This window comes from Lithobates pipiens, unplaced genomic scaffold (genome assembly GCF_037356315.1).
Source record: "Lithobates pipiens isolate NorthernLeopardFrog02 unplaced genomic scaffold, aLitPip1_a1.2 Scaffold_3, whole genome shotgun sequence".
Taxonomy (NCBI): domain Eukaryota; kingdom Metazoa; phylum Chordata; class Amphibia; order Anura; family Ranidae; genus Lithobates; species Lithobates pipiens.
This window is the reverse complement of record NW_027507790.1, coordinates 20,087,444-20,114,412: the sequence shown is the minus strand read 5'-3', so window position 1 is coordinate 20,114,412 and position 26,969 is coordinate 20,087,444. Positions and strand designations below refer to the sequence as shown.

General features: G+C 40.1%; 1 protein-coding gene across 3 annotated transcripts in view; it reads right to left on the bottom strand.

The window, feature by feature from the left end:
- The window catches only part of MYO18B (myosin XVIIIB), an 861,659-nt gene that overhangs the window by 781,343 nt on the left and 53,347 nt on the right, over window positions 1-26,969 (bottom strand). For 2 of the 3 annotated variants that reach the window (XM_077461361.1, XM_077461362.1), the window contains exons 2-4: window positions 22,990-23,102; window positions 21,150-21,295; window positions 19,296-19,328 (exon numbers count right to left, since the gene is read on the bottom strand). In XM_077461361.1, coding sequence (XP_077317487.1) covers window positions 19,296-19,328; window positions 21,150-21,295; window positions 22,990-23,026 — 216 coding nt within the window. In that variant the 5' untranslated portion in view covers window positions 23,027-23,102. The remainder of the gene's footprint in view (window positions 1-19,295; window positions 19,329-21,149; window positions 21,296-22,989; window positions 23,103-26,969) is intronic. The other variant, XM_077461363.1, reaches the window with a different exon arrangement.

The following is a 26,969-nucleotide window of genomic DNA, read 5'->3' as shown; positions in this document are numbered from 1 at the left end:
ATCACGTGGTAAGGGGCCGGGATCGGCCCCTTACTCAGATCGGTGATCACCCGAGTCTCGGTGACTCAGTGATCACAGCATGCAGGGCGTGCACGGGGAGCGCGCAAAGCGGAGGACATCCGATTACGGCCTCCCGGAAATTCAGATCCGTGCTGTGGCCGTCATTTGGCTATAGCACAGACCTCAAGTGGTTAAGTATACAATGGGATTTATTTACTAAAGCTGGAAAGTGTAAAATCAGGCTCACTTCTGCATAGAAACCAATGAACTTCTAACCCCAGCTTGTTCAAATAAGCTTTGGTAATAAAACTTGGAAGCTCATTGGTTTCTATGCAAAAGTGAGCCTGATTTTGCACTTTCCAGCTTTAGTAAATATACCTTATTGTGTACTTAAAAGTGGGGTATGCCTGTATGGCATTTATGTCTTATAATGTAAAAGTTTGCAAAACTTTGAAACAAGTTTTCTATGAAACCCTTTCCCATTTCTTTTATAGCTTTTGAGCCCTTGGGTAAAGCAGGTGTTGCTATACTGATCAGACATTCATGACCTTTAAAAATTGTCTCCTCTATTTTGGACCCCCCATGAATGATTTATATTTTTAAATTAGACTTGCAGGCATGCCCCTCGCATTAGTGAATATACAGTATATGTGCCTGACTCTGGTCAAATCAACTTCTTCATACTAACTTTTGAAGGCTTAAAGGAACATAAAAAAATAACTACTATGTTTTATCTGCAGTTTAAGCATTACAGGCCGTCTCCGGGTTACAAACAAGATTGAATCTGTTTGTAAATTGGAACAGGTACATTTTGTAAGTGTAGCTCCAGCCAAAAAATTATTTTTAACCTTTTTGGATAGGATAACGTTTGCAGGGGCGGACTGACAACTCATGGGGCCCCTGGGCAATAGGAGATTATGGGGCCCCGGGCAATAGGAGATTATGGGGCCCTGGGCAATAGGAGATTATGGGGCCCCTGGGCAATAGGAGATTATGAGCCCCCAGGCAATCAGAGATTATGGGGCCACACAGTATACACACAGTATACAATCACACAGTATACACAGACAAGTTTCTATTGGCTGAGAAGGTACTGGAGAGTTGAGGAAGCTATAATCTCAGGATTTTTTAGACCAAAAGAATGTTGGTAAGGGACATTTCAGAGACAGATATAAAAAAAACACATATTTTTACATACTGTACCTGGTTCCACCCCTGAACGTTTGTTTTGCTGCCTGTGCCCATGTTCAGAAGATTTAACCTCCTTTTTGTCCCAATGACAATTGAATTTAGAAAAATTTGGGTTGCTGTGGAAACAAGCCCATAATAACTCTTACAGGAGTGAATTTCCCTTCTATGGGGTAAATTTCCTTTCACTTCCTGTTGTCTCCCTCAGTTTGTAAGTAGGGGTTGTTTGTAAGTCAGATGTTTGTAACTAGGAGACTGCCTGTATATGTCTATGCTACAGCCCTCCCTCGCATTCCCTCAACCCACACAATTTAAATATATCTGTATTCAAGGCCCTTTTCAATACATTTGATTTATTCAATATATAAGATCATTCAAAATGCTTCACCTGTGACCCACAATTATCATTTTTTACATGATAAAATGGTAGAAGGAATTACAATGCTCCTTCCTTTGCCTAAATGAAATAGAATTTAGGAGATGGCTCCTGAAGTTTTCTTAAAATACTTTATAATCCTGAGATATATAATTTGTGTTGGACATGTAATTAAGAGACTGGTACACTATACCATATTTTTTGAAAATGTATACATATACAACCCTTCTGAAAAACAGTGGTCAAACTTTTATACCACGTACACATGATCGGAAATTCCATCAGCAAAAGTCAGATGAGAGCTTTTGGGTGGAAAAAGTGATGGTGTGTATGCTCCATCTGACTTTTGCTGGCGGAATTCCAACCAGCAAAAGATTGAGAGCAGGTTCTCAATTTTTTGGTCGGAAAAAGTTTTGATCAAAAATTCAGAACGTCTGTACCAATTCGGACGCGCAAAATTCCTACGCATGCTTGGAAACAATTCGGCACATGCTCGGAAGCATTGAACTTCATTTTCTCGGTTCGTCGTAGTGTTGTACGTCACCGCATTCTTGACGGTCAAAAGTTCAGCGAACTTTTGTGTGACTGTGTGTATGTAAGCCAAGCTTGAGCATAATTCCGTTGGAAAAACCATCCAAGATTTTTCCGTTGCAAAAACCATCCAAGTTTTTTCCGTCGGAAAATCCGCTGTGTGTGTGCAGCATTAGATCAACTGTTAGATGCTATACTAACATGAGATCCTATCTATTGTCTTCTTGGCTTACCATACCCAGGAATCTCTAAGTATCTTAAAGTGCTAGTTACCCGTGTCTTGACAGCTGTCAGGGGACTTATCTCAGCAAATTGGAGAGCCACTAACCTCCCCTCTTAACTCCAGCTAAAAGATACTGTATCACATATAAGAAAGATGGAATGCCTCATGGCAAAACTGCAAGACAACTTAAAGCTATTATAACATTTGGACTCCTGAAGATCAGTCTCCCTTTGGCTTGTCAAACTCCACCTCACCCTGGTGGTCTTGCCTTTCTCTGTACATTACCGGCCTTTTCTTCCCCCTTAGCTTTAAATAAAGGGCAATGCCTACCTTTACTCCCATCTGCTGTAAAAAAGAATTAAAATTGAATTGCTAATAAAGTATTACATCTTGTGTACAGTATTTGGATAAAGCACAGAGAGTTTATTTCCTTCCCTACCCTATATCAGACTGCGTGGTAACTTTGTTCTATTTTGGATATATATGTCAACTTTCATAAATATGCACCATGGATCCTATTGGTCTCATAATTTCAAATGAGGCTACACTGTTCACATTTATTTTATTTTCATACTCCATTTATATATTGTGTTTTATTGATTGTTATTCTTGAACCTTAAAGTGGTTGTAAAGTCAGAAGTTTTTTTTATCTTAATGCATTCCATGCATTGAGATAAAAAACCTTCTGCTGCCTTCTTCTAAGCCCCCCTTAGTCCCCCTAATACTTACCTGAGCCCATCTCAATCCAGCGATATTGCAGGAAAGTCTTGGCTGCCCCGAACTCTCTCTCCTCATTGGCTGAGACAGCAGCGTGGCACCATTGGCTCCTGTTGCTGTCAAGCAAAGTCAGTGAGCCAATGAGGAGAGAGAGGTGGCAGTGCAGAACCATGACAAATTTTTAAATATGCCTCCAACAGATTTAATCTGAAATTATACACATAACCTTTAATTTAAACACAGGAGGACAATTTTAAATATAGTCACCTCTTGTGGGATCATTATATTATATTTCAACATTGGTATGCAGGTAATACATGTTGGAATAGTATTCATTATCTGAATTATTAATCTTTACCTTTGCGGTGGATTCCTCTCTACACTGCAAAGGTTAATTGCTCATTTTGGGACAGGCTTCCTCCATGCCGTAAGATCAGCCCCATTCTATTTGCTGCTCAACCAGTCGCAGTCCTGTACAATGCAGAATGAGCAGTCTTCCATTGTGCATGAGGATGGCAAAAGCCTGCCCACAACCCAGAATATCAGATGTCAAGCAGAACAGGAGAGAGCCAGCTGCCAGTGGAGTGAGTAATAATGTAACTATTACCTTATTCATCATTCCCTAGGGAAAACAAGCAGAAAACCCTTTCACTGGATCCCCCCCGGAGTTTGGCTGTATGTTAACCAGCAAAAGTGACAGGGCCAGGAGTTGGAAAAAAATCGTATCACTTACATTTGTGTCTGAGCAGTTGCAAAAATCTTATAAAAAAAAAAACAGGAATAAAAAGGGGCTACTGCAATCTTCCCTGACAGTTTTATAGTTTGTACTAATGACTGTCACCTTCATTTTTTACTGGACAATTTGGTCTGCAGGTAAACATGAAGAAAATTAGAAATAAAAGCATGATAAATAAAAGGGAAATTCATATACTGAATACTGTCATTACATGTATTACTCACATACAGCTAGGAGACTGCGATATTTTTTATGGTAGTGGTCCTTTAATAATAGTGCCTGCCTTGTTAATTAAAGTGGAGTTCCACCCACTTTAACAACCTTGTCTTAACCACTTCAATACAGGGCATTTTTAATTTTTTGCGCTATAACCAAAAAAAGAGCGACAATTAAAAAAAAAAAAACAATATATTTTACTTTTTGCTATAATAAAATATCCCAATTTAAAAAAAAAAAAAAAAAATCTCAGTTTAGGCCGATATGTATTCTTCTTTATATGTTTGGAAAAAACGAAAATCGCAATAAACGTATATTGATTGGTTTGCGCACTGATTACTGTATAAATGTCACTGGCAGGGAAGGAGTTAGCACTAGGGGACAATCAAGGGGTTAAATGGGTCACCTAGTGAGTGATTCTAACTGTGGGGGGAGGGGACTGTCTAGGATAGGAGACTGATCGGTGTTCCTATATACTATATACTAGGACACGCGATCTGTCTTCTCTCCCCTGACAGGACGTGGATCTGTGTGTTTACACACACAGATCCACGTTCCTGTTCTCTCACCAGCAATTGTGGGTGTCCGACAGACATCGTGACCACCAGGCACGCATAACGGCTTCCAAGTGACGCGGCGGGCGTGCGCCCCTTATACCGCCGGGAAGCTGAGGACGTCATGTGATGCCCACCCAGGATGGGAGATTCCACCTGACGATGTCATATGACTATGGGCGGGTAGGGAAGTGATTAAAGGAATGACAACCCCTCCACCACTTGATTTTGGATATTTATTTTATTTTTTTATTTTTTTCCATACTTACCTTTTATGCATCATGTCTTCTCCCCCACTACCTTCTGGGGCCTTTGTGTGTCCCAGAAGATGATAGGGCCATTCAGTAAGTGCTGTGCGACTCACGCATGCACGGTAGGAAACCGACAGTGAAGCCTGAAGGCTCTAATGCTGGTTTCCCTTAGTTGGAATGGCGGCACCTGCACCCAATCCAATAAACGGATCAGCCTCGGGGGGCCGACATTGCAGGCTCCCTGGACAGGGAATTGTCCTTATTAAAAGTCAGCAGCTACAAACACTGTACTTTTTAAAAAAAATGTTTGCGGCTGGGACTCCGCTTTAAGGATAATGCATAGAGCAACAACAATGTCCTAAGTGCAGCAAACATAACATCAGTCATTCACATCTTACCAGTTTGGCTGCATTGCTTAAAGCAGGCCCAACACAAAGACAAGCAGCAATGCACTATAAACCATAATGGGCCATGGCAGTGCATATTAAAGAAGTCAAAATAAAGCATTTTGCTTCTGCTGGCAAAAAAAAATGCGCACTTTAAAGCGTTAGTAGACGATAGAAATAAAAAATCCGCCGACAGGCTTTATAACAGAAGACACCCTAGAGGTCTCTTCTGTGATAAATCTCCCCCCCCCCCCCTCAGCATGTCAGTGGGTAATGTGATCTGAGCCGCCCATGTGCGAGAGTGTCATCACTGCTGCCCCGGCCATTCAAGCGGTCGAAGTTTCCGAACCCGGAAGGAAGCCCGGTGAAGATGAAAGTGCCAGGAGCCCTGACAGCTCACTGCTTGAGGGTTCCAGCTTCCAGGTAAGTCTGTCATAATGTACTTGTATGAAATCAGCTTTTAACTTCAGCTTGTTCAGTTACGTTTTAACAATAAAACCTGGAAGCTGAGACAAATTTCTTTCTTTGGATTATCTGCAATAGTAGTGGCATGTAGATATGCTCTGCTTTAAGAAGGTTAACTGTAATGTGTCAAGCTTTAGAACAGTCTCTCAACTATTAATGTATGTGCACTTTTACAATAGTCTGTGTTTATCAACTTCCTGGTGTATATCATGCCTTGGGTTTTTTGAAGTTTTGTTGTTTACCCACTGACTCTGTTTTGTTCTCCATCTAGAGGTCAAACAGCACTAATCCTTTGTTCATTTATAAAGCCATTTTAGCAGTGTTTGAACCTACCATGCCTATGGACCTCACGTGATTCTATACTCAGAGAAGGAAGAAGCATCTAGAAGCCCAGCCATCATATTGCAGCACATGCAAAGAAAAAACAATGGTCTCCTCCTAATGACATTTCTGACAAGATGTGGACTTCCACCTACATCCAGAAACCACTATATCTACCATTAACTAACTGTTGTATTGCTGTAATGTATGTTTTCCTGATGTATTTCTTTTTGCTTTTCCCACCAGTTTTATCTATCCTGTTATCTTAATAAAAAACTTAAATTGCTCAGGGTTAAAACAATGCATTTCACCAATTGTTCTAGAACCCATTGGCATGTGAACAGCTGTTACCAGTGCCCTCCAAGTATGTACAGCAGGTACAAAGTACTGAACACATCACCATTTTTCTAGGTAAATATATTTATAAAGGTGCTATTGACATGATATTTTCACCACATGGTAACAACCCATGCAATCTATAAATACAAAGAAACCAAAACAAACAAGTTCAGAAATTAAGTTATGTGTAATAAAATAGAATCACACAGTGAAAAAGTATTGAGCACATTAACTGAAATTTATTTAATACTTCATACAAAATCAAAGCACTCTCCCCATGTTGAGGGCACGTGGCTTGGTACGGTTCAGGTGGGGGAGTGCTCTCTTGTTCCCCCTCTTTTTCTGCGGCTTGCCAAGTTGCCGGCTCGGATAAGGGAATGGTATGGATTTTTGGGGGGACCACACACCATTTTTTTTAATTTTGGCACAGGGTTCCCCTTAAAAACCATACCAGACCTGAAGGGACTGGTTTGGTATTTGGGGGGGGCATCACTCAATTTTTTTTTTTTGGTTCGGGGTTCCCCTTAATATTCATACCAGACTCAAAGGGCCTGGTAATGGACTGTGGGGGAATCCCATATCATTTTTGTCAATGACTTTTATGTGTATTGCCGGGACCGACAATTTATTATAGCCGCGAGTACTTTTAAATGACTCTCGGACTGTCCTAAACATGGGCGCCACTTTACAGGCATACTATACCCTCCCCAGGTACGAAATGTTAAGGAATATTTCACTTTTATTGTTTCACTTTAAGCATTATTAAAATCACTGCTCCCCAAAAAACTGACATTTTTTAACCCTTTTTTTTTTGCATTGATACATAGGGCAGGATCCAGGTTCCCAAACACTTTTTATGACAATACCATGCATATAAGCCTTTAAAATTAGCACTTTCGATTATTCATGTTCGTGTCCCATAGACTTTAATGGTGTTCACGTGTTTGAACACATTTTTTGCCTGTTCGCATGTTCTGCTGCGAACCAAACCGGGGGGGTGTTTCGGCCCATCCCTACTTCCTTCAATGATATAAAGTTTGCCAGTACCGTATGTACCATATGCTGAAAAACAGCCCCACATCATAATGTTTCCACCTCCAAACTTCACTGTTGGTATGGTGTTTTTGGGGTGATGTGCAGTACCATTTGACCTCCAAACATGGTGTGTATTATGGCATCCAAAGAGTTTAATGTTGGTCTCATCTGACCAGACTATATTCTCCTAGTATTTCACAGGCTTGTCTAAATGTTGTTCAGCAAACTTTAAACAAGCTTTAACATGCTTTTTCTTCAGCAATGGAGTCTTGTGTGTTGAGTGTGAATACAGGCCATAGCAGTTGAGTGCATTACCTATTATACTTTGAAATCATTGTCCCTTCTAATTCCAGGTCTTTCTGAAGCTCCCCACAAGTAGTCCTTGGCTCTTGGACTTCTCTTTTTAATTATTTTCACTCCTCTGTCAGTAATCTTGCAAGCAGCATTTAGTCATGGCCGGTTTATAGTGAAATGTGGTTCTTACCAGTTCCAGATTATGGACCGAACAGTGCTCACTGGAACAACTAATGCCATTAGTATGTTTTGCAGCAATACGGTTGCAAAGGTCTTGAAAGAGCTCCTTGCTTTTACCCATCATTATATGTTTCTTATGTGACACCTTGGTAATAAGATACCATTTATAGACCATCAGTTGAGACTGAACCAGCTGATATTAATTTGCACTGAAAAGGGGCAGGATTGCTTTCTAATTACTGATAGATTTCAGCTGGTGTCTTGACTTTCTATGCCTTTTTGCACCTCCCTTTTTTCATGTGTTCAATACTTTTTCCCTGTGCCATCCCATAACCTAATTTCTGAACGTATTTGTTTTGGTTTCTTTGTATGTATGGATTGCATGGGTTGTTGCCATCAATTTGTGAACATTCTATGTCAATAGCATGGAATTAGAAATATACTTGTCTAGAAAAATGGTGATGTGTCAATACTTATATTATCCGCTGTATACATGTTCTCAAAACCATCCCTTGTGCTTGTAAATGAATAAAAAAAACTTTCTTATTTCAGTTAAATAAATAAGTTGTCATTTTATACTTCTATTAAACCCTTACAAACCACTTTGACCTACAGGTAAGCCTAGATTAAGGCTTACTTGTAGGTCCAAGAAATTTCTCCTAAACCTATACAGTTTAGGACATGGGTCTCAAACTGCCTGCCCTCCAGCCTTGCAATGCCTCATGGGACTTGTAGTTTAGCAACAGCTGGAGGGCCGCCTGTTTGAGACCCCTGGTTTAGGAGATATTTCCAAAAAGACAGCCACCGCTGTCTATGGGGCATGCGCCGTAAACAGTGGCGTGCAGGCGCACTGGGCAGGCCGCAGATTGCGGTGATATGCCGCGAGTGTCGGCTCCCGTGCGTATGCACGGGAGTGATGTCATCGCTGCTCCGGCGAATCACAGCGCCGGAGCAGCGAGACCCGGAAGTCACTCCGGGATCCATGCCAGTGGCAGACATGAAGACGGAGGGCCACTTCGGGGGCTTTGTTCTCAGGTAAGTTATTCATAATGAGCTAGTATGATATGCATACTAGCTCATTATGCCTTTGCCTTGCAGGTTGCTTTTTTTTTTCCCCCATGGGTTTACAATCACTTTAAGCTGACAATAGAGATTAGATGACATTCTAGTTTTGTTATTCTGTGTGTAATCAGCATTGAGTTAATGTCAGTGGGGCAGCTTCTTTCAATTGATAAACCGATTAGGTGGGTTAGAACTGTAGTCTGATCATTATCATTGGCTCAAAAATAAGTCAGCACCATGACTATCTTTAGTATGTGAAGCCATGCCTTCCTCACCCTTTGAACCCTGTTACCCTAGTATACCCTGATGTCAATGGCCACCCCAACATGGAGTTTGTCCCCAAGCTCGTTATTCTTTGATCTACCAGTATAACAGATGTAAAAATAAATTATCATAGGAACATCAGCACTGGATGGAATAGACATATCTGCTTCACTGAGGATTATGATAATTCTTTTTCAGTTTCAATTATAATAAACACAGACAAGGCACAGCGGATGAAATATTTAGAAATTGAGTGTATGATGAAAAATGCCATGGAAATGGTTTGCAGTCAGAATTGTTTGAATGTCACTGTTTTCACAACATATTATTTGCTCAGAATTGTTTATCCTCTTAGTGAAAATTGATCTGCGAGAGAATGGCTTGCTAGACCCCACTTAACCCAACATTACTTAATATGTACATTGATTAACCCAAGAATAATTGAAATCCCTGGTTATCCAGGAACATTTATAAATACCATGATTTCATTCCCCGAATAAGCAAATTTACATGTAATTGCAGCTCTGTTAATTTCAGGCAAATTATTTGTCATGCAGTATGGGATCTAGAGATTATGATACATCTATTATGATGCACGTCTACAGTACACAGCACAAGCTAAATGTGGTTATATACTAACAGCAGGTGCCTCATATGTACCAAAAATTCTCTATACCAGAAGAGAGAAGAATAGCATTGTTAAAGTGCACCTGTACCCAAACCAGAGATATGTACACTCACTGACAACTTTATCAGGTACACCTGTTCAATTGCTTGGTAACACAAATTGCTAATCAGCCAATCACACAGCACCAACTCGATGCATTTAGGCATCTAGACATGGTGAAGACGACTTGCTAAAGTTCAAACTGAGCATCAAAATGGGGAAAAAATAAGAGTTTAAGTGACTTTGAACATGGCATTGTTGTTGGTGCCAGACGGGCTGGCTTGAGTATTTCAAAAACTTCTGATCTCTAGAGTTTACACAGAATGGTCCAAAAAAGAGAAAATATCCAGTGATTGGCTGTTGTGTGGAGGAAAATGCCTTGTTGATGTCAGATGAGAATAGGCAGACTGGTTTGAGATGATAGAAAGGCAACAGTAACTCAAATAACCACTCCTTACAACCAAGGTATGCAGAATATATCTCTGAATGCACAACGCATCGAACCTTGAAGCAGAAGACCACTCCGGGTGCCACACCTGTCAGCTAAGAACAGGAAACTGAGGCTACAATGCACACAGGCTCACAAAAATTGGACAATAGAAAATTGGAAAAACTTTGCCTGGTATGATTAGTCTTGCTTTCAGCTGTGACATTCAGATGGTAGGATAGAATTTGGTGTAAAAAACATGAAATAATGGATCCATCCTGCCTTGTATCAACAATTCAGGCTGGTGGTGTAATGGTGTGGGGGATATTTTCTTGGCACACGTTGGGCCTCTTAGTATCAACTGAGCATCATTTAAATGCCACAGCCTTCCTGAGTATTGTTGTTGACCATGCCAATCCCTTTATGACTACAGTGTACCCATCTTTTGATGGATACTTCCAGCAGGATAAGTCACAGTGTCACAAAGCGCAAATCATCTCACCACTGGTTTCTTGAACATGACAAGGAGTTCACTGTACTCTTATGGCGTCCACAATCACCAGATCTCAATCCAATAGAGCACCTTTGGTATGTGGTGGAACAGGAGATTTGCATCATGGATGTGCACCCGACAAATCTGCGTGATGCTATAATGTCAATATGGACCAAAATGTCTGAGGACTGTTTCCAACACCTTGTTGAATCGATGCCATGACAAATTAAGTCAGTTCTAAAGGCAAAAGGTACAACCCGGTACTAGTTCCCCTCTCTGCCAATCCCTTCACTGGCTTCCCCTACCCCACCGTGTAAAATTCAAAATGCTAACCATAACATACAAAGCAATCCACAACCTCGCCCCCATCTACATCACCAACCTCATCTGCAGATATCGCCCAACTCGTCCCCTCCGCTACTCCGACGACCTCCTGCTTTCTAGCTCCCTTGTTACCTCCTCTCATGCTCGCCTTCAAGACTTCTCCAGAGCCTCTCCCATCCTCTGGAACTCCCTGCCCCAGTCTGTCCGCTCAGCTCCTACCCTGTCCCTGAAAACTCATTTATTCAGGGAAGCCTATCCCACACCCACCTAATTGTCCCCGAGCCGCCCCCATCAAATCATTCTCTGCAGCTATTACCTTTTGTACCACCACCCCCTCCCTTTAGAATGTAAGCTCTACGAGCAGGGCCCTTCTGTACCTTTTGTATTGTACTGTAATTGTGTTGTCTCCCCTATACATTGTAAAGCGCTGCGTAAACTGTTGGCGCTATATAAATCGTTATTAATAATAATAATAATAATAATAATAGAAAGGTGTACCTAATAAAGTGACTGGTAAGTGTAGTTCAGTATACAGTATATAGATCATAGTAAAAAATTGCACTTTGGGGTCTGTTTAACTTTAAGCAAATAGAGGTGTAACAATTCCGAACATAATTGACAATTTCATAGCTGTAGTTTAAAATATTCAATATTTTAAAATGTATTTATTTACACAAATATAACAATGTTATATAGTGCCAAATTTTACTCTAAGTCCTAGGACCATTTTACATGGCCATTCTGTTCAGATCTGTAAGGTTTTCAGGTGCATCTGAACCAAAGCTCAATGTTAGTCTAATGTTACCTCGAAGTCTGTCTACACTGGGTTTTTAGCCTTGGTGCATGAGATCCTGGTGTTTAAGCGTGGGCAGAAAACAGAGGCAGTGTGCACCCAAGGATGAATGCCAGGAACATAGACTGCTTGCATTCCAGGCATTCGGTCCCTAAGCACATACTGCCCTCAATGTTAGTACCACTTAATGCACTGTGCAGCTATGATAGTATTTAGCCTTTTATGTAGTTTAAAAGAATGCCAGCTGCAGGGCTCAATGGTGCACATGTGCTGTCCGCCCACACCTAAATGTCAGGCTCTCATGCTCTAGGGTTAAACACCCAGTTTGCATTAAGCCTAAATGTGACAAATTGGTGGTAAAAGACTGTACACAAATGCACGTTCATTTACACCCTTCTGGCCATAGACCTAGCATGGGTCTATTAAGCATCACATCTTGTGACGGAGGAAAAACCTTAATGGACACAGATGTCTCAAGAGTAACATATGTTTCATTTTGCTTTAGCAGGAGGTTTGTTCATGGATCCCCTGCTGATCCTGTGTGTTTTGGGTAGAGTGGTGAGGAGTCAGGTTTTTACTGCTGTCTGTGTCCCTGTTTGGGAGATTTTTTTCCTGTGACCATTGTCACTGGGAATGAAAGTAAGGGAAAAATAGAATTCGAGTTGTCACCAGAACAGGAATTTTCTTGTGTGATCAGAAAGAGTTGTTGGTGGAAATCTATCTAATGGCATACAGATGGCAAAAAAAACTGACAAGGGTTTTAACTCATCCCTACTTTATGAAAAATTTTAAAAAAATGTTTCGGGTTTAGATTAGTACTTTATAAAAGAAACTATTAATAATGCAATATCCAGGCAATGTTTCACTTTTTGACCCTAAAATAATTTAAAATTGCTATGGGCAGAATCAAACTCCTAACTTTTTTTTTTTTTTCAGAAACCAAATTCAGCCAAATCTTAAAGCATATTGATAGTGTCATTCTCTTGGAGATTCCCCAATTCACATCATACTAGCTTTTATTACTTAGTTTTGTAATGGCAGTGGTAATTTAGTGGAAATGGGAACTATAGGGAAGACATCTGGTCACTGGGGTTCCTGAGAGATGAAAAAAATCCCTAATTTCCCTTCCTGTCCTTTGATTCATGTTTCAAACTTTCAGGGATGAGGTGCCATCTTTGTTAGGTGTTGCTTGAGGTTGAACCATCAAAATTATTCCAATTTTGTCCCCTGGTGTTTCAATACACTATTTTCTCCTTGGTTCTTCATCAACAACACAACATATGTTTCTACTCTGCTATTTCAGTAAATAATAACGTGTATTGCATTGTGTTTTTTTTTTTTTTCTCTCTCTTCCCCTCCCACACGTTCCCTTATCTCGGTATGGCGGCCTTTAGTGGCGAGGCCTGGGATGCTCTAATGGACAAAGTCCAACTTACACAAAAAACAGGTGACATTTCAGATAAAGATCTCGATTTTGCTTTCCTCAGACTACAACGCCTCCTCGAACGAAAGGTTCGAGTTTTTTGGCACAAAAAATATTTTCATAAATACATAGAAAATCTTATTGTACCTTTTGGACTGCGAATCCAGATCTTTCCTAATATTAAAAAAGTTGATGATATCATTAAATCGAAATGGGAAGAAAATCTACAAACATGCTCCTTTGGCATGATGTCTTTGTTATGTATTCAATATGATCATGAACTTTCTATAATGGACAGTCTAATTTCCCATTGGTATGAAGATCATGAATCTAGAATTTCGACCACGAGATTTCAGAAAAAGGAACAGGACCTTCAAGTCCTTATTGAAAAATATACTCTAGAAATTATTCAAATCAAAGAAAATAAATTTGCCAGGGATAGCCTGGCCCACACAAATGGTTACGCTTACAAATGGACTCGAGATTCCAAACCTAAATTCACTAAACCTTTCAATTCACGTACAAATAGAAATAATGATAACACTCCCAATGTTTCTCCACCCTCCTCTTTTTCTTCTACACAGTCCACCATGTACCGTGACCTGTCTGAGGACAGGGTACCGAAAAAAAGAAAAGGGAACTCTGAACACGCCTCCACTGAGTCCCTTCGGAATCAATTGGGCACTCCGCTCTCTCGTCGGGCACCACCGTTTTCATCGAAACCAACACCTGCTGGCACACTTGCGATGTTTCACCCCTCTCACTCTCTTTCTTTAGGCTCTCGTGGCACACAACCAATGTTAAATCAATGCACAGCCCCTTCGGCCCAGGCAACCTCCTCTATAACTTCTTTGCAATCTGCGAATCCATCGGTAAGCACTACCAATGTCATTATCTCGCCTCTAGGTACTCCTTTACCTGCAGATTTGAAACTGGCACCTATTTTTTTAGGCAAGGACCAGATTCCACCGATGATTTGAACGACATTTATGTACAAGGTAACCTTGATTCATCTACAAATGAGTTGTCAATAATAAATTTATCATCACAGAAATTATCCGAACCTGAATTGGAAGTCTTGAAATTAGGACTAACCTTTTGTCCTGATTCAAATACAACCAAATTTCAACTTATTAAGGATTTACATCTTTTTGCCCGTAGATTGTTATATCGAGTTATCTTTGATAAGCCTGTTACTCCAGACTTTGATGGTAATGACGATGTCCGGTCTTATGAAAATATGACCGAACATTATGCCATCAAAAATTTGATGGAATTATGGGAGGAGGGAAACACTGATGACGACGACTCGGAAGCAATTTCCACTCCGAGTCTGTCAGTCCCAGGTGTTTCCTTCCCCCCCCCTCCATCCTTTAAATGTAAATCCAGAGCATTTCCTCTACTCAATGCAAACCCAAACATTTGGGCGTTTATACAGCAAACAACTATAGAGATTGAGAAATTGTCGTTTCATTCACCCTTATCTAACAATCTTTCGTTACAACACAGAGCAGCTATTAAATCCTTACAAAAAAATACAAATTTAATTATTAAGCCCGCGGACAAGGGCGGAAATTTGGTGATCATGGAAGTTGCACAATACACTTCCATGTGTCGAAATATACTGTCCAATAGAAATTGGTATCGTCCTATTTCTAAAACCGTCATTCTAAATTATCGAAATATCTATTTGAATCTCATTTTTAAGGCATATCAACAAGGGGTCATTGACCTCAACACATGGAAATTCCTAAACATCAAGGATCCAAAGATTCCAACTTTTTACGCACTACCGAAAATTCATAAGTCTCAAACAAATCCTCCAGGACGTCCTATCATTTCAGGATGTTCCTGTTTAACTGAAAATGCGAGCGCATTAGTTGACAGCTATCTAAGTCCACATGTCATCTCTCTATCTTCATATGTTAAAGACACCATCGATTTGTTAAGAATGATTGAGGGACTGTCTCTCCCTCCCAACTCATGGCTGGTTGCCCTGGATATCGAAAGCCTCTACAACACAATTCCCCATGACAAGGGAGTTGAAGTTGTACGCAGGTTTCTTTCCGAAAGAGGTTCCTCTTTCTCACAATATAGTTCTTTTGTTGTGGACCTCCTTGAATATATTCTTAAGCATAATGTCTTTGTTTTTGACTCCACCCACTACCTCCAGGTACAGGGAGTTGCGATGGGGACCAAATGTGCCCCATCGTATGCAAACCTGTACCTGGGGGGGTGGGAAAAGGACACTCTCTCTAGAGAAGATTTGTCACCGTTTTTGGATAAAATTATTTCATGGTTTCGTTATATCGACGATGTTCTCTTTTTTTGGGCAGGTACGGAAACAGAATTAAAAACTTTTTTTCAATTGATTTCTATTAATAATTTCAATTTGAAATTTACTATGCAACATAGTCAGTCAATAGTTAACTTTTTAGACATAACTATCTCGTTGGACAGTGAAGGTAGACTCAACTCTCTCTTATTTAGGAAACCATCTGCTGGTAACACGGTTTTACACGCTACTAGCTTTCACCCAATTTCTTTGATTAACAGTATTCCCTATAGCCAATATTTGCGTTTAAAGCGAAATTGTAGCAAAAATTCAGATTTTAATATAGCAGCTGATGACCTTTACCAAAGATTGAGAAAAAGAGGATACAGTCATAAATGCTTGAAACGAGCCTATAACCGTGTAAAACCCAAAACTAGAACTTCACTTATTTTCTCAACTCGACGTCCTAATACAAATGATTCAGTTAGAATTATTACTCGCTATTCCAATCAGCATCGTAAGTTCAAGGAAATTTTACACAAGTTTTGGCCACTCCTTCTAGCTGACCCTACTACCAAGAAATATATTAAAAACTTTCCCGAAGTTACCTTTAAAAGAGTTCCCTCTCTCAAAGATAAATTAGTGCATAGTCACTTTGAACAACCAAAGTTGGACACTAGAAAAGTAACTAATGGCACTTTTCCTTGTGGCCATTGCGACGTTTGTTGTTATGTCAATTCACATACCAAACTTAAACTGCCAAATGGCAAATGGCACTCCATTAAACATCGAGTCACATGCCAAACACAGGGCGTTATATATCTTGCCCGTTGCCTATGTGGCGGGTTTTATGTAGGTAAAACAAAGCGACAATTTTGTATTCGAATCAAGGACCATATCAAACCCATTATCAAAAAGAAAATGGAGACGGCCATCAGTCGACATGTTGGCCTCTTCCATGCCTTCAATCCCAAATTTATCACCTTTTCCGCACTTGAACATATCCCCCTTGATGTGAGAGGGGGCAGTGTGGATAATATCTTACTTCAACATGAAGCTGAATGGATTTTCAACCTAAGGGCTACAGTTCCACCTGGCTTCAATGAAAACTTAAGCTTTAAACCCTTTTTATGATATAGAAACCTTTTCTGGCCTTCCAATCCTACTGACCGCCCCTCTGAGAGGGAACCTGGTTGGGTTCCCATTTCCCCCTCCCCTCTTTCCCCTTTTCCCCCCCTCCCCTCCCCCTCCCTCCTCTTTTTCCCTCTTTTTTTTTTTTTTTTTTTTTTTGTTTGTTTTATTGTATTATTTGAAATTTGTCTGTATTGATTTGTTTTGAGTATAAAAATACATCATGTATATGTTTATATGTTTACGATATTACTATGTTCTGTTATGTGCAGCTTTTAGAGAAATATTTTTTGTCCTTCCCTTTTATGATTTCCCACCCGAATGGTCCACCTCTACGGTTTCCCCATCAGTGCTGTTCGCACGGACGCCCGGGGGCACAGGCGCCTTGTGTGCCACTGCCCCTTTTTAGCGCTGCGACGCTCCCCTTACATTGGTCGGAAGGATTGGCTAATTCTTCTGCCATTCTGTTCCGACCCTTTTTTCCATCGTTTTTTGCCTCTACGCCTGACCGGGCGGTCAGATTGGTGGTCGCGTTCGTCTATGCCTTCGTCTTCTACGAAGGCATCGATCGTTCCCCTCCTTCCTCCGCCCACATGCCTGAGGCATTATGGGATTTGTAGGCTTATTCAGTCTCGTCCCATTGGTGAGCATGCGCAATAGCGCTCCTTTTGTCCGCATCAGGCCGACTACGTCAGACGCCGGCTTGATGGCGGGGCATATAAAAAGCCTTTGTAATATCGTCATTCCGTTGCGGGTTGCAGCCAAGGGTGACGCTTGATCGTTCAGACTCTGTACTTTTCGGTAAGTTTACTGTTATATTCTTCAACATTTACTCGATCGGTCTTTTTTTCATTTGCAAACGTTCACCTATCTCTCTGCCGGTGTTTCAACCCTTTGGACCTAGGCTACTGTCCATGTCTCTCTCTATATGTCTGCATTAACTCCCTGGCTTTGAATTCTATGCCTTGGGATGCGAATGTTTAACTCTTTGGGTATATCTATATGCCTGAGGGTTTGTGTCTTTATAACACTCAGTTTATGATGTACACACCACCCTTTTGAGATACACTTTTTTATCTACTTTAACTCTTCTAATCTTCGTTTTGTTTTCTCTTTGATTGGCCACCCAGCTGGTATTTCTATGCAGGTGTGTCTCCCTGAGTGCTCAAAAAGATTTTTTTCAAAATACGAGCGTCCCCATTGCTTACAATCATCCAACCTACGTAAGTAATACATTTGAAACTAAAATATATCCTTGTCCTATTTTTTCTTAATTTTTATACTTTAGAGGGTTCTTCACCCCCAAAAGGTTGTTTTATTTTAGCAACCTTAAAATTAAGTTAGGTATTCAAAGAACTTTAAATCATCCCAAAAAATTTTAAATTTGGTTTTTTACTATATATTCCTTTTTCTATCAGTTTTCTTGGGTTGGCTTTTTAGCCCCCTGCGATTCAGCACTGCTGCGGCTAACCCCCGAGGTGGACAATCCCACTACTTTACCACCAACGTAGTGGTTGAAGGTGGGTTTGATGTGTGTTTGTTTGTGGTTTCCCCCCCCCCTTTTTTTTTTTTTTTTTTTTTTTTTTCTCTATTTCTGCACTTATGAATTTTGTAATATACTGTATTATTATTTTGTATTTTGTATTTTCGGTCTAGATCTTGTTCAAACTTTCACACATCCCCTGAAGAAGCAATCTAATGCGAAACATGTCGGGACTATGTGTGCTTGACGAGAACAACCACTGTATTGCATTATTCTGAATCTTTTAAGCATATATTGCTACTGATTTTAAGCTCAAACTTAATAAATTTTTGTACTACTAATTTTGTACTTTAATTAATTGTACTTTGCTAATTAGCACCGCAAAAATCCCTAATTTCCCTTCCTGTCCTTTGATTCATGAAAAAAATGTATTGTGTGAATAAACATACGCTGGCACATTGACTTTTGTGCACATCCACATCTTATCCTCACAGTATTTACTAAGTGTATGCAATGCACGTGTACACACATACAGGCTACAGCATATATACGTGCTGAATTTAATAACAAGTGTTATTTTCTATGTGGGTTGCTTTCCATTACAGTGCAATGTAAATTGTATTCTACAGTATAGTGCATTGGGGTGCCATTCACATGAATGGTACCGCAGCACAACACATAGAGCAGGTGTGCTGCCATGCATTTGACTACACGTTGAACATCAGTGTATGATCAAGTTTTGAAGGCTGCAACTGTTGTGTAGTATATTCACCAGCTCATGAAGGACTTTGGTATACGTGTACCATAGTATTTTATCCTTGCTCAGCCTCAATATCTTCCTATGACTTGAACCTTTTGTATTTGTATGTATTTTCTTTTGCGTTATGGTCAAACTGTAAAAATAAAAGACAGATGTGGCTCTATGTGAAAGCATGCACATTTTATAATTAATGATTTAATATCCCCCTTGGGTTGTAGTTTTTTTCCGTAAGTTCCTTTTTTTTTTTTTCTAAGGCATGATATTGAATTTTTCTAAAGCAAAAGAAGTTTAACATCACATTGTTATGTGTTTTTTTGTTTTGTTTTTAGAAAACAAATTGCTACATGAGTATATTCAAAAATCACAGCGTCAACTGCCTACCTTCAAACTTTCTGGAGGTTGTTCTTGTTTTACCTGTAACAAAAAAATAAAGATTGTAGAAATCAGATCAAAACTATATTTTTTTCATGTTATCCATATGTAACACAACAATGTACTACATTCTAGATGCAATTGTTTTTTTTTCAAAGTTTGGGGTTGATTTACTAAAACTGGAGAGTGCAAAATCTGGTGCAGCTCTGTATAGAAACCAATCAACTTCCAGGTTATTTTTCAAAGTTTCACTGAACAAGCTGAAATTAGAAGCTGATTGGCTACCATGCACAGCTGCGCCAGATTTTGCCCTCTCCAGTTTTAGTAAATAAACCCCTTTGCATATTTATTTTTTATTTTTGGTGAGAGCTAACATCTGAAAAGCTGTAAGTAACATCTGAAAGAGTTATGCCCTGTACACACGGTCGGACATTCCGGCCACAAAATCCGTCAGATTTTTTCCGACGGATTTTGGGCGAAACTTGTGTTGCATACACACGGTCGGACAAAGTTGATGGAAAATCCGATAGTTCGGAACGAGGTGACGTTCGTTGCGTAAGACGGGCCTACATAGAGGCTAGTAGCCAATAGCTTTGGTCTCGTAATTTAATCTGAGCATGCGTGGCACTGTCGGAATTCTCTACAAACGATTGGAAAAAATCAGATTGGATTTTGTTGTCAGAAAATTTTAGCTTCATCTCAAACTTTTTCCGTCTGAATTTCCGACACACGATCAGATTTTCCAACAACATAAACCGATTGTATCTTTTCCATCGGAATTTCAGACCGTGTGTTCCACCAAATGTTTACCAAGAGAAGCAGGCACTCTTCCACAATTTTGTTTGAAATCTTCATCATATAGATAAAATTAAATCAGTAATATAAATATAATGCTGTACAGGACATATACTACAGCAGCTTGTAATTAGTAACAACTAAAAAACAGCTTAATAAAAATATAGGGGTTATTAGATTTTAGCTGAATGATGTCCAGCAAGCAGCATGATGCAACATTTATCCTTTCTAACCATACCAGTTTATATCTAGTTAATAACATTGTAAATGCAATTGTATTTACAGTCCAATTAATGCACATTTGCAAAAATGTAATTTCCTGCTCAAAGGGTTGGCTTGTGGTTTTCCCTGCAGTTTTTCTTTTTTTACAGCACTGGAACTGATCATGTCGGTAAGGCTATTAGATTGTAAGCTCTTCTGAGCAGGGCCCTCTTAATCCTCTTGTATTTTATTGTATTGTAACTGTATTGTCTCCTTTTATATTGTAAAGTGCTGCATAAACTGTTTGTGCTATATAAATCCTGTATAATAATGATAAGAATAAGGCAGGTAGTCCCTCCTTATGAATTTAGAGGAAGAAGGAAGTGAATACAATGTTGTCGTGCATTTTGAAAATAAGCTAAAGAAGTGTTGTTTGTTTTTCGACAAAACTGGAATTAGACTTTAGAAAAAAGTAATGTTTACAAGAGAGTGCTTGATATACATTTACTATTGGCTGCAAGTTATTATTGAGTACAAATTAATTGAGCATGCCAATTATGAAAAACGTATTGGTGCTAAGTGCTTGTTGATAGATCTGTCTGTTAGCCAGCAGACAAGCATAACCCACTGACTACAACAGGTACATGGAAGGAACCCCTGGCTTTCATTGATACTTGCAAAGTATGACAGATCTGTAAAAACCAAATCATTTGAAGAAGTGACTAATATGAATTAATCAGCAATGTTTATTGCCTTGATTAAAAATAAAAAAGACCAAATGGAAGTTTACAAAATGGAACAGTTTTAGAGACAACTTAGTGATGTTTGCTTATTCATGAGATATTGATGCAGTAACATTTTACTTACTGGGACCTTTTCTTTTGATTCTTTTCCTTTCTGCTTTGCTTCTTTTTCTGTTTCTCGAACCAGCTGTTTGATGAATCCACCAGGAATGACTGAAAACAGAGGCGGAGGAGATGCAGCTCTTGGCCCCTTATCCTCCTCTTTTATCTATTTACGTATAAAACAAAATAAATAAGATTGCATTTTCTGCATCAACATTGTTTGGCTGTTCCATGCAATGTGTAGTATCGGATGTACAGTAGCCAGTAGATGTCAATGTTTTACCTAAGGTTCTTCCTCTTCAGCACACACAAAATGCTTATTATATGTATGGCAAAAAAGCAATGATTTAGTAAATGTGTATTGTTTCTCCAACAAAAAATAACAATTTGGGGCTTATGATAGAAAAGTTTTCAGATAAGAAAATGTTTTGCTACCCATAGCTACCAATCTGCTTCCAACTGCCATTCCTACAGTAGATTCAATGATTGCTTGCTATGAGCAAGATATATATTAATTATACCGTACAGGGCAAGATGTTTTCTTTTGAATACATTCTCCATACATAGGCCCTTTTTATACTTTGCAATATTTTTAAATGTCTGTTTACCTAAAGTGGTTTTAAAGTCTATATTTTTATAATTAAAATAATAAACATGTTATACTTACTGTTATTGCACAAACTGGCCCCTTACCTTCTCTTCTGGTGTCCCCCGCCAGCAATCTTGGCTCGACCTCTGATGTGTCTGCTCCCATAGAATGCTATTTTCCATTGGGGCAGGCGCGTGTGCTCCATTCCAAGCTGGGCTCTTTGTGTCCATAGACACAAACAGCATGGCTCAGCCCCACCCACCCCCCTCTGTATTTGATTGACAGCAGTGGGAACCAATGGCTCCCACTGTTCTCAGCAAAATCTGTGAGACCAGGAAGAGAGAGAGAAAAGATCTGCAGCCGGGTTCAGAGCTGGATCAATATAGGAGTCAAGTGAATGTTGGGGAGGGGGAATAGGCAGTGGAAGGTTTTTTACCTTAATGCAGAGAATACATTAAGACATTAGACTTTAGAACCACTTTTAAAAGTAAGAAAAGATAGTGAAGGAAAAAGGGGGGTTGTCGATAATAACCAAATAAGTGTTTACTTCCATATTCTAATCAACATTCAAAAATAATAGATCTAATAGGTGACAAAGGCACTAGCCCCATTATCATTTGCTTTATATGATATCAAATGTGTAATTACCATAATGTTAAAGTGACAATCCAAACAGATGTTGGTTTGGCGATAAAAAAAATGGAGAAATCCAAACTTTCATTATAAAGGAGAATAAAACAGAAAAAAGATAGACATACAGTATAACATAAGTGAAATATGAGATCGAAGTGGCATGAACATAAATGATTAAGTCTGTTGTTAAAATTATTGACATTGCATTGTTAAGCTAAAGCAAATGTCAGTACTTTAGTTATCAGTAGGTTAATTGGCCCAACCTGCTTTAATCCAGAGGTAGACCCCTGCTTCGGATCTCTTTATGTAGAGAGACACCGACGTGTCCTCCTCCTTATCCTCCCATATTATCCTTACACTGGTTTGGTAGACTGTCTGTTCATGCTTATTTATTAACACTCATAGAGCAAAATTATATTGACAGGGACAAGAGGGTATATCAGACTGTACTAGCTCTGCAGAAGTGGTATCTAGAGGCAGGGCCTGCTTTAGATTGGAAGAAAACCCCTTTTGAAAATGAGTGGAAGTTGTTCCACTGTAAACATAGCTTCAATAATTATATAAAGTTTCCATGCATTATTCAAACGGCTGCATGCAAATACTGTGCATGCAAACTGTGAGCCAATACTGAGACTTTCCTTTTGTTCCCACAGTGCTAGGCGTGAGGAGATAGCCATGCTGTTACAATGTCTGGAGGTGACTTGTGGCTTCAGGAGTGATGCACGTAGGGCATGTGAAACATTAGTCTTCACACTGGACACACAAGATGATGTGAGAAGAGGTTGAGAGAAACAAAAAAAGAGAAATGGTAAATTAGTATGCTGCTAAACATATGACTTATTATACAATATTTTCTTTAAACATGATAAAATAGTTACATATATATACAGCAGAAAAAAATACAAGCAGTAAACATATATACTTAATTACTATATTTTTCTAAGTTGCAGCAATATGATTATCTACTGTACAGTATGTATTTCCCATGTGCCTAGAAGCATGTTGAAAGATACGTGATGATTTTCAACTGTGGTTAGCAGGATTACAATGGCCAACAATGGGAGCTTTGTTATGAGCCAGCCCCCTGGGTTTCCAATAGCCATTTGCCAGTGTTTCTTGGAGTAGTTTAATGAAAGCTGACCACATGTGTAGGGAAAGTTAGTTGCTATGTGGTGCTATACTGTGATATACTGTACTAAATTATAGTGGATTGCAGTGCAGGACCACATATTCTTGTGTACCCAAGCAGTACATCTGTAACACCCCCTCCCATGCTGAAATTCAAAGTTGATCGTGCTGCAGAGGCTCCATCAGTAGAAGGGTGCCATCAAGAGGTGCTCAAAATGGTAAGCTGCAACAAGGCGGGGTTTACCAATACAATCCTTTTTACATTCCTCCTGGATCAGACACTACATAGCAAGATAGACTGGGCACTGGAGGCATGCCAGCAGGGTGTGGAAGTGGAAGTGTTGCTGCCATAGGGCCAGTTGGATCCTTTTCATACTGCCTCCATCCCTGCGAGGCAGAGACAGTAGGAGGCAGAGAAAAAATAAGAAGAAAAGGAGGGTTGGGTATTGGTAGTAAGTAGGAAGAAATTGTATAGATTTTAGGGGGAAGTTTCACCCCGGAGGAGTTGTAAGTGGATGGGATGGGAGTTATAAGGAAAGTGTTGTCCTCAGTAACACAGTAGACTTGGGGGTCACAGCTACAGACACTTTGTGGCAAGTGGGGTCTTTTAGGCTCATGTCTTTGAAAGGACCCCAGAATTCAGGTCATCAAAGAGAGAGACCACAATTAGTTGGCCATAATATTAGATCTCCAATACAAGGGTAAAACAGCCTATCTACTGCCGCCATCCCAGATGAAGCCTAAAATATGCCACAAAGTACTGCATGGGAACCTCTTTTCTGTATTTCCTGATGATGGCAGAATAAACACTGATAATCCTTGTGCCTTGGATCCGCTGAGCCCTGAAAGGAGGAGAGGCCGCAGCTGCCTAAGTGCCAATTATCAGGGCTTAAAAAAGCACTGTGGATAGGTGGGGTCATATGCAATTTCTCTTTACTTCCTGTTCAGTCTCATACCTATTATCCTGATAGGAAATTAGTTAAAATTTCCCCAATCAGGACAAAGACAGAATTAAAAACCAGGCAGAGACTCTAACACTTCATATTTACTGACCCCCCTGCTGAGTAGATATCTCTCATTTTCTAGTTTAGTTTCAAACTCATCAAAAAGACAAATCTCTGAAAACAGAAAGCAACTTTACTTTATTTTTTATTGTGTTTACAATACAATTGAATTTTTATTATACAGCAGTTATATATATATTTATATTATCACTTGATCTGTGCTTTATAAAGTCTCTTTCTTATAGCTGTTGTATTGAAAAGCTAAACAAATGAATCACAGGAGAGACAAACCACCTCTCTGTCCTAGCACAGGTGGACTGTCTTTTTTTTTTTTTTCAACTTTCTTTTATTGAATGAAGGGAAAAAAGATAATTACTGTCTTAATTTTTTACTTATATCCTGGTTACCGACAGGCAAATATGTAGTGGAAGCAGGAGATCACATTGGTGACTATTTGAATTTCCCAGTGTAGAGCTCTTTTTGTGGGGGTTATGAGAAATGACCCTCCCCAAACAGTATATTGCACTAAACCTGTAGATGAATAAAAGAACCAGAACCTTCTCTAAGTGGAAGAGTGGGTTTGATAATACAGTTTGCATTGCCTCCCCCCAGACAGGGCCTCTGTGAACACAGAGGATTCCCTGCCTGGAAAATTAACCAATAATCTAATCAAAGTAATTGAAAGCAGAGAAACCACTGCAATCAGCATATACCATTAACCATAAGTATATAGATGCACAAGCTTTATATAGGAAAAGAATATTAATAGTACATACATCAAATGTACAAACAAGTATTATCAGCAAAGGGCCCAACAAGAGTCCTGATGGAATTGTGCAGATTTACCCGGGTATATATTTAGTTTTTTGAATCAGAAAGGTTTTTATTAGATTCATAGGTATACAACAATTTCCAGTGCACAATTACATTTAAACAGCTTTCCCTTGTTAATGTACATACAGGCATTACATCATCACACGATTCCCTCCATCTGCTCCCATTACGCTCAGGGTTACCCCATTCTGCTTGTCCAGCCTGACCTAAGCCGTCCATTTTATAGACCTTGTAGTAGTCTGGACATTACGAGCTCATTTCGGCTCAGCCCCGGTGTGTCCAGCCATTGTGACCATAGGCGCTCAAACCTTCCCCGGCACCCCCTATGTTGGTATATACATTTTTCCATTATGAGGGTTCTACCCATATGTGTTATCCAAGTCGCCGCTACAGGAGGCACTGCGGATTTCCAGCCCAGTAAAATAAGTTTCCTAGCCTGGAATAGCGCCCTGGAGACTGCCACCCTGATCAGCTCCTCAGGAATCACATCCTCCAGGACCCCTAGAATACAACATATGGGATCCGTAGATTTCTGCATTTGAAACACCATATTGAGCGTGTCAACTACCTCCTTCCAGTACCTGTGGAGCTTCGGGCAGCGCCACAAGAGGTGGACGAGGTCCCCTTCATGCTGCCTGCCCCTACCGCACAAGGCATCTAGCCTGCCCATTCTGCAAAGCCTAACAGGTGTGTAATGTGCTCTCAGTATAATATAGAGTCGGGATACTTTTTGCGCCACGTTTAATGAACATAAGGTTATAGCTTGTAAGGCCTCATCCCATTTCTCGCCCGTGAGTTGACCTACGTCACTTTCCCAGAGTGGCAGTGCTTTGCAGGGGTGATCACGCAGGTACCGCGCCAGCAGCATTTGGTAGCATTGTGATATCATTCCATTCATACCGTCTGCAGAGTGCAACGCATGGTACACCGGGGTGGGCGACAACACCCAGTCCCCCGCGTTCCCCTGTGCGGCCACCGCATGCCGCAGCTGCAAATATGGGAAGGTCATGGTCTCAGGTTGAATTTATTCCGCATGTCTGCAAAGGTCAGCAGCTTACCATCTCGAAATATATGGGACAGCATTGTCACGCCCTGGCACGCCACCTGGGGTCCGGCTGTATTTTAGCGAGCTCTACATAGTTGTGGTTACCCTATATAGGACTATATGTCTACTCTTATTCCAAACTTTTTGTATCATGGACAGCGTAGGGGTCTGTTTGTTGGAGCTCTTGAACATCTGTGCCTCCAGTCCCATAGGGATGGTCTCCACCCCAGACGCATAAGCATCAACCTGGCCGCTGAGCCCACCGGTTCATGTGACATGGAGCCAACCCGGTGCTGCAACTGGGCGCTATATAGTACAGCCAAGTGTTGGGTACCGCCAACCCTCCACTGTCCTTAGACCGCTGCAGCTGTTCCAGCTTGATCCTAGGGGGCTTTGTATTCCACAGTAACTTCCGAAATAAAGTATTTACCACCCTGAAGATTTTTAGATGTATTACTACCGGTGAGTTGTGGAGGAAGTATAGCAGCTGGGGCATTAAAATCATTTTTATGTGATTAGCTTTCCCGGCCAGTGACATCCTAAGGGTATTCCACATATGTATCCTATCCCGGAATCTCAACAGCAGCGGGCATATGTTCACGGAGCAGT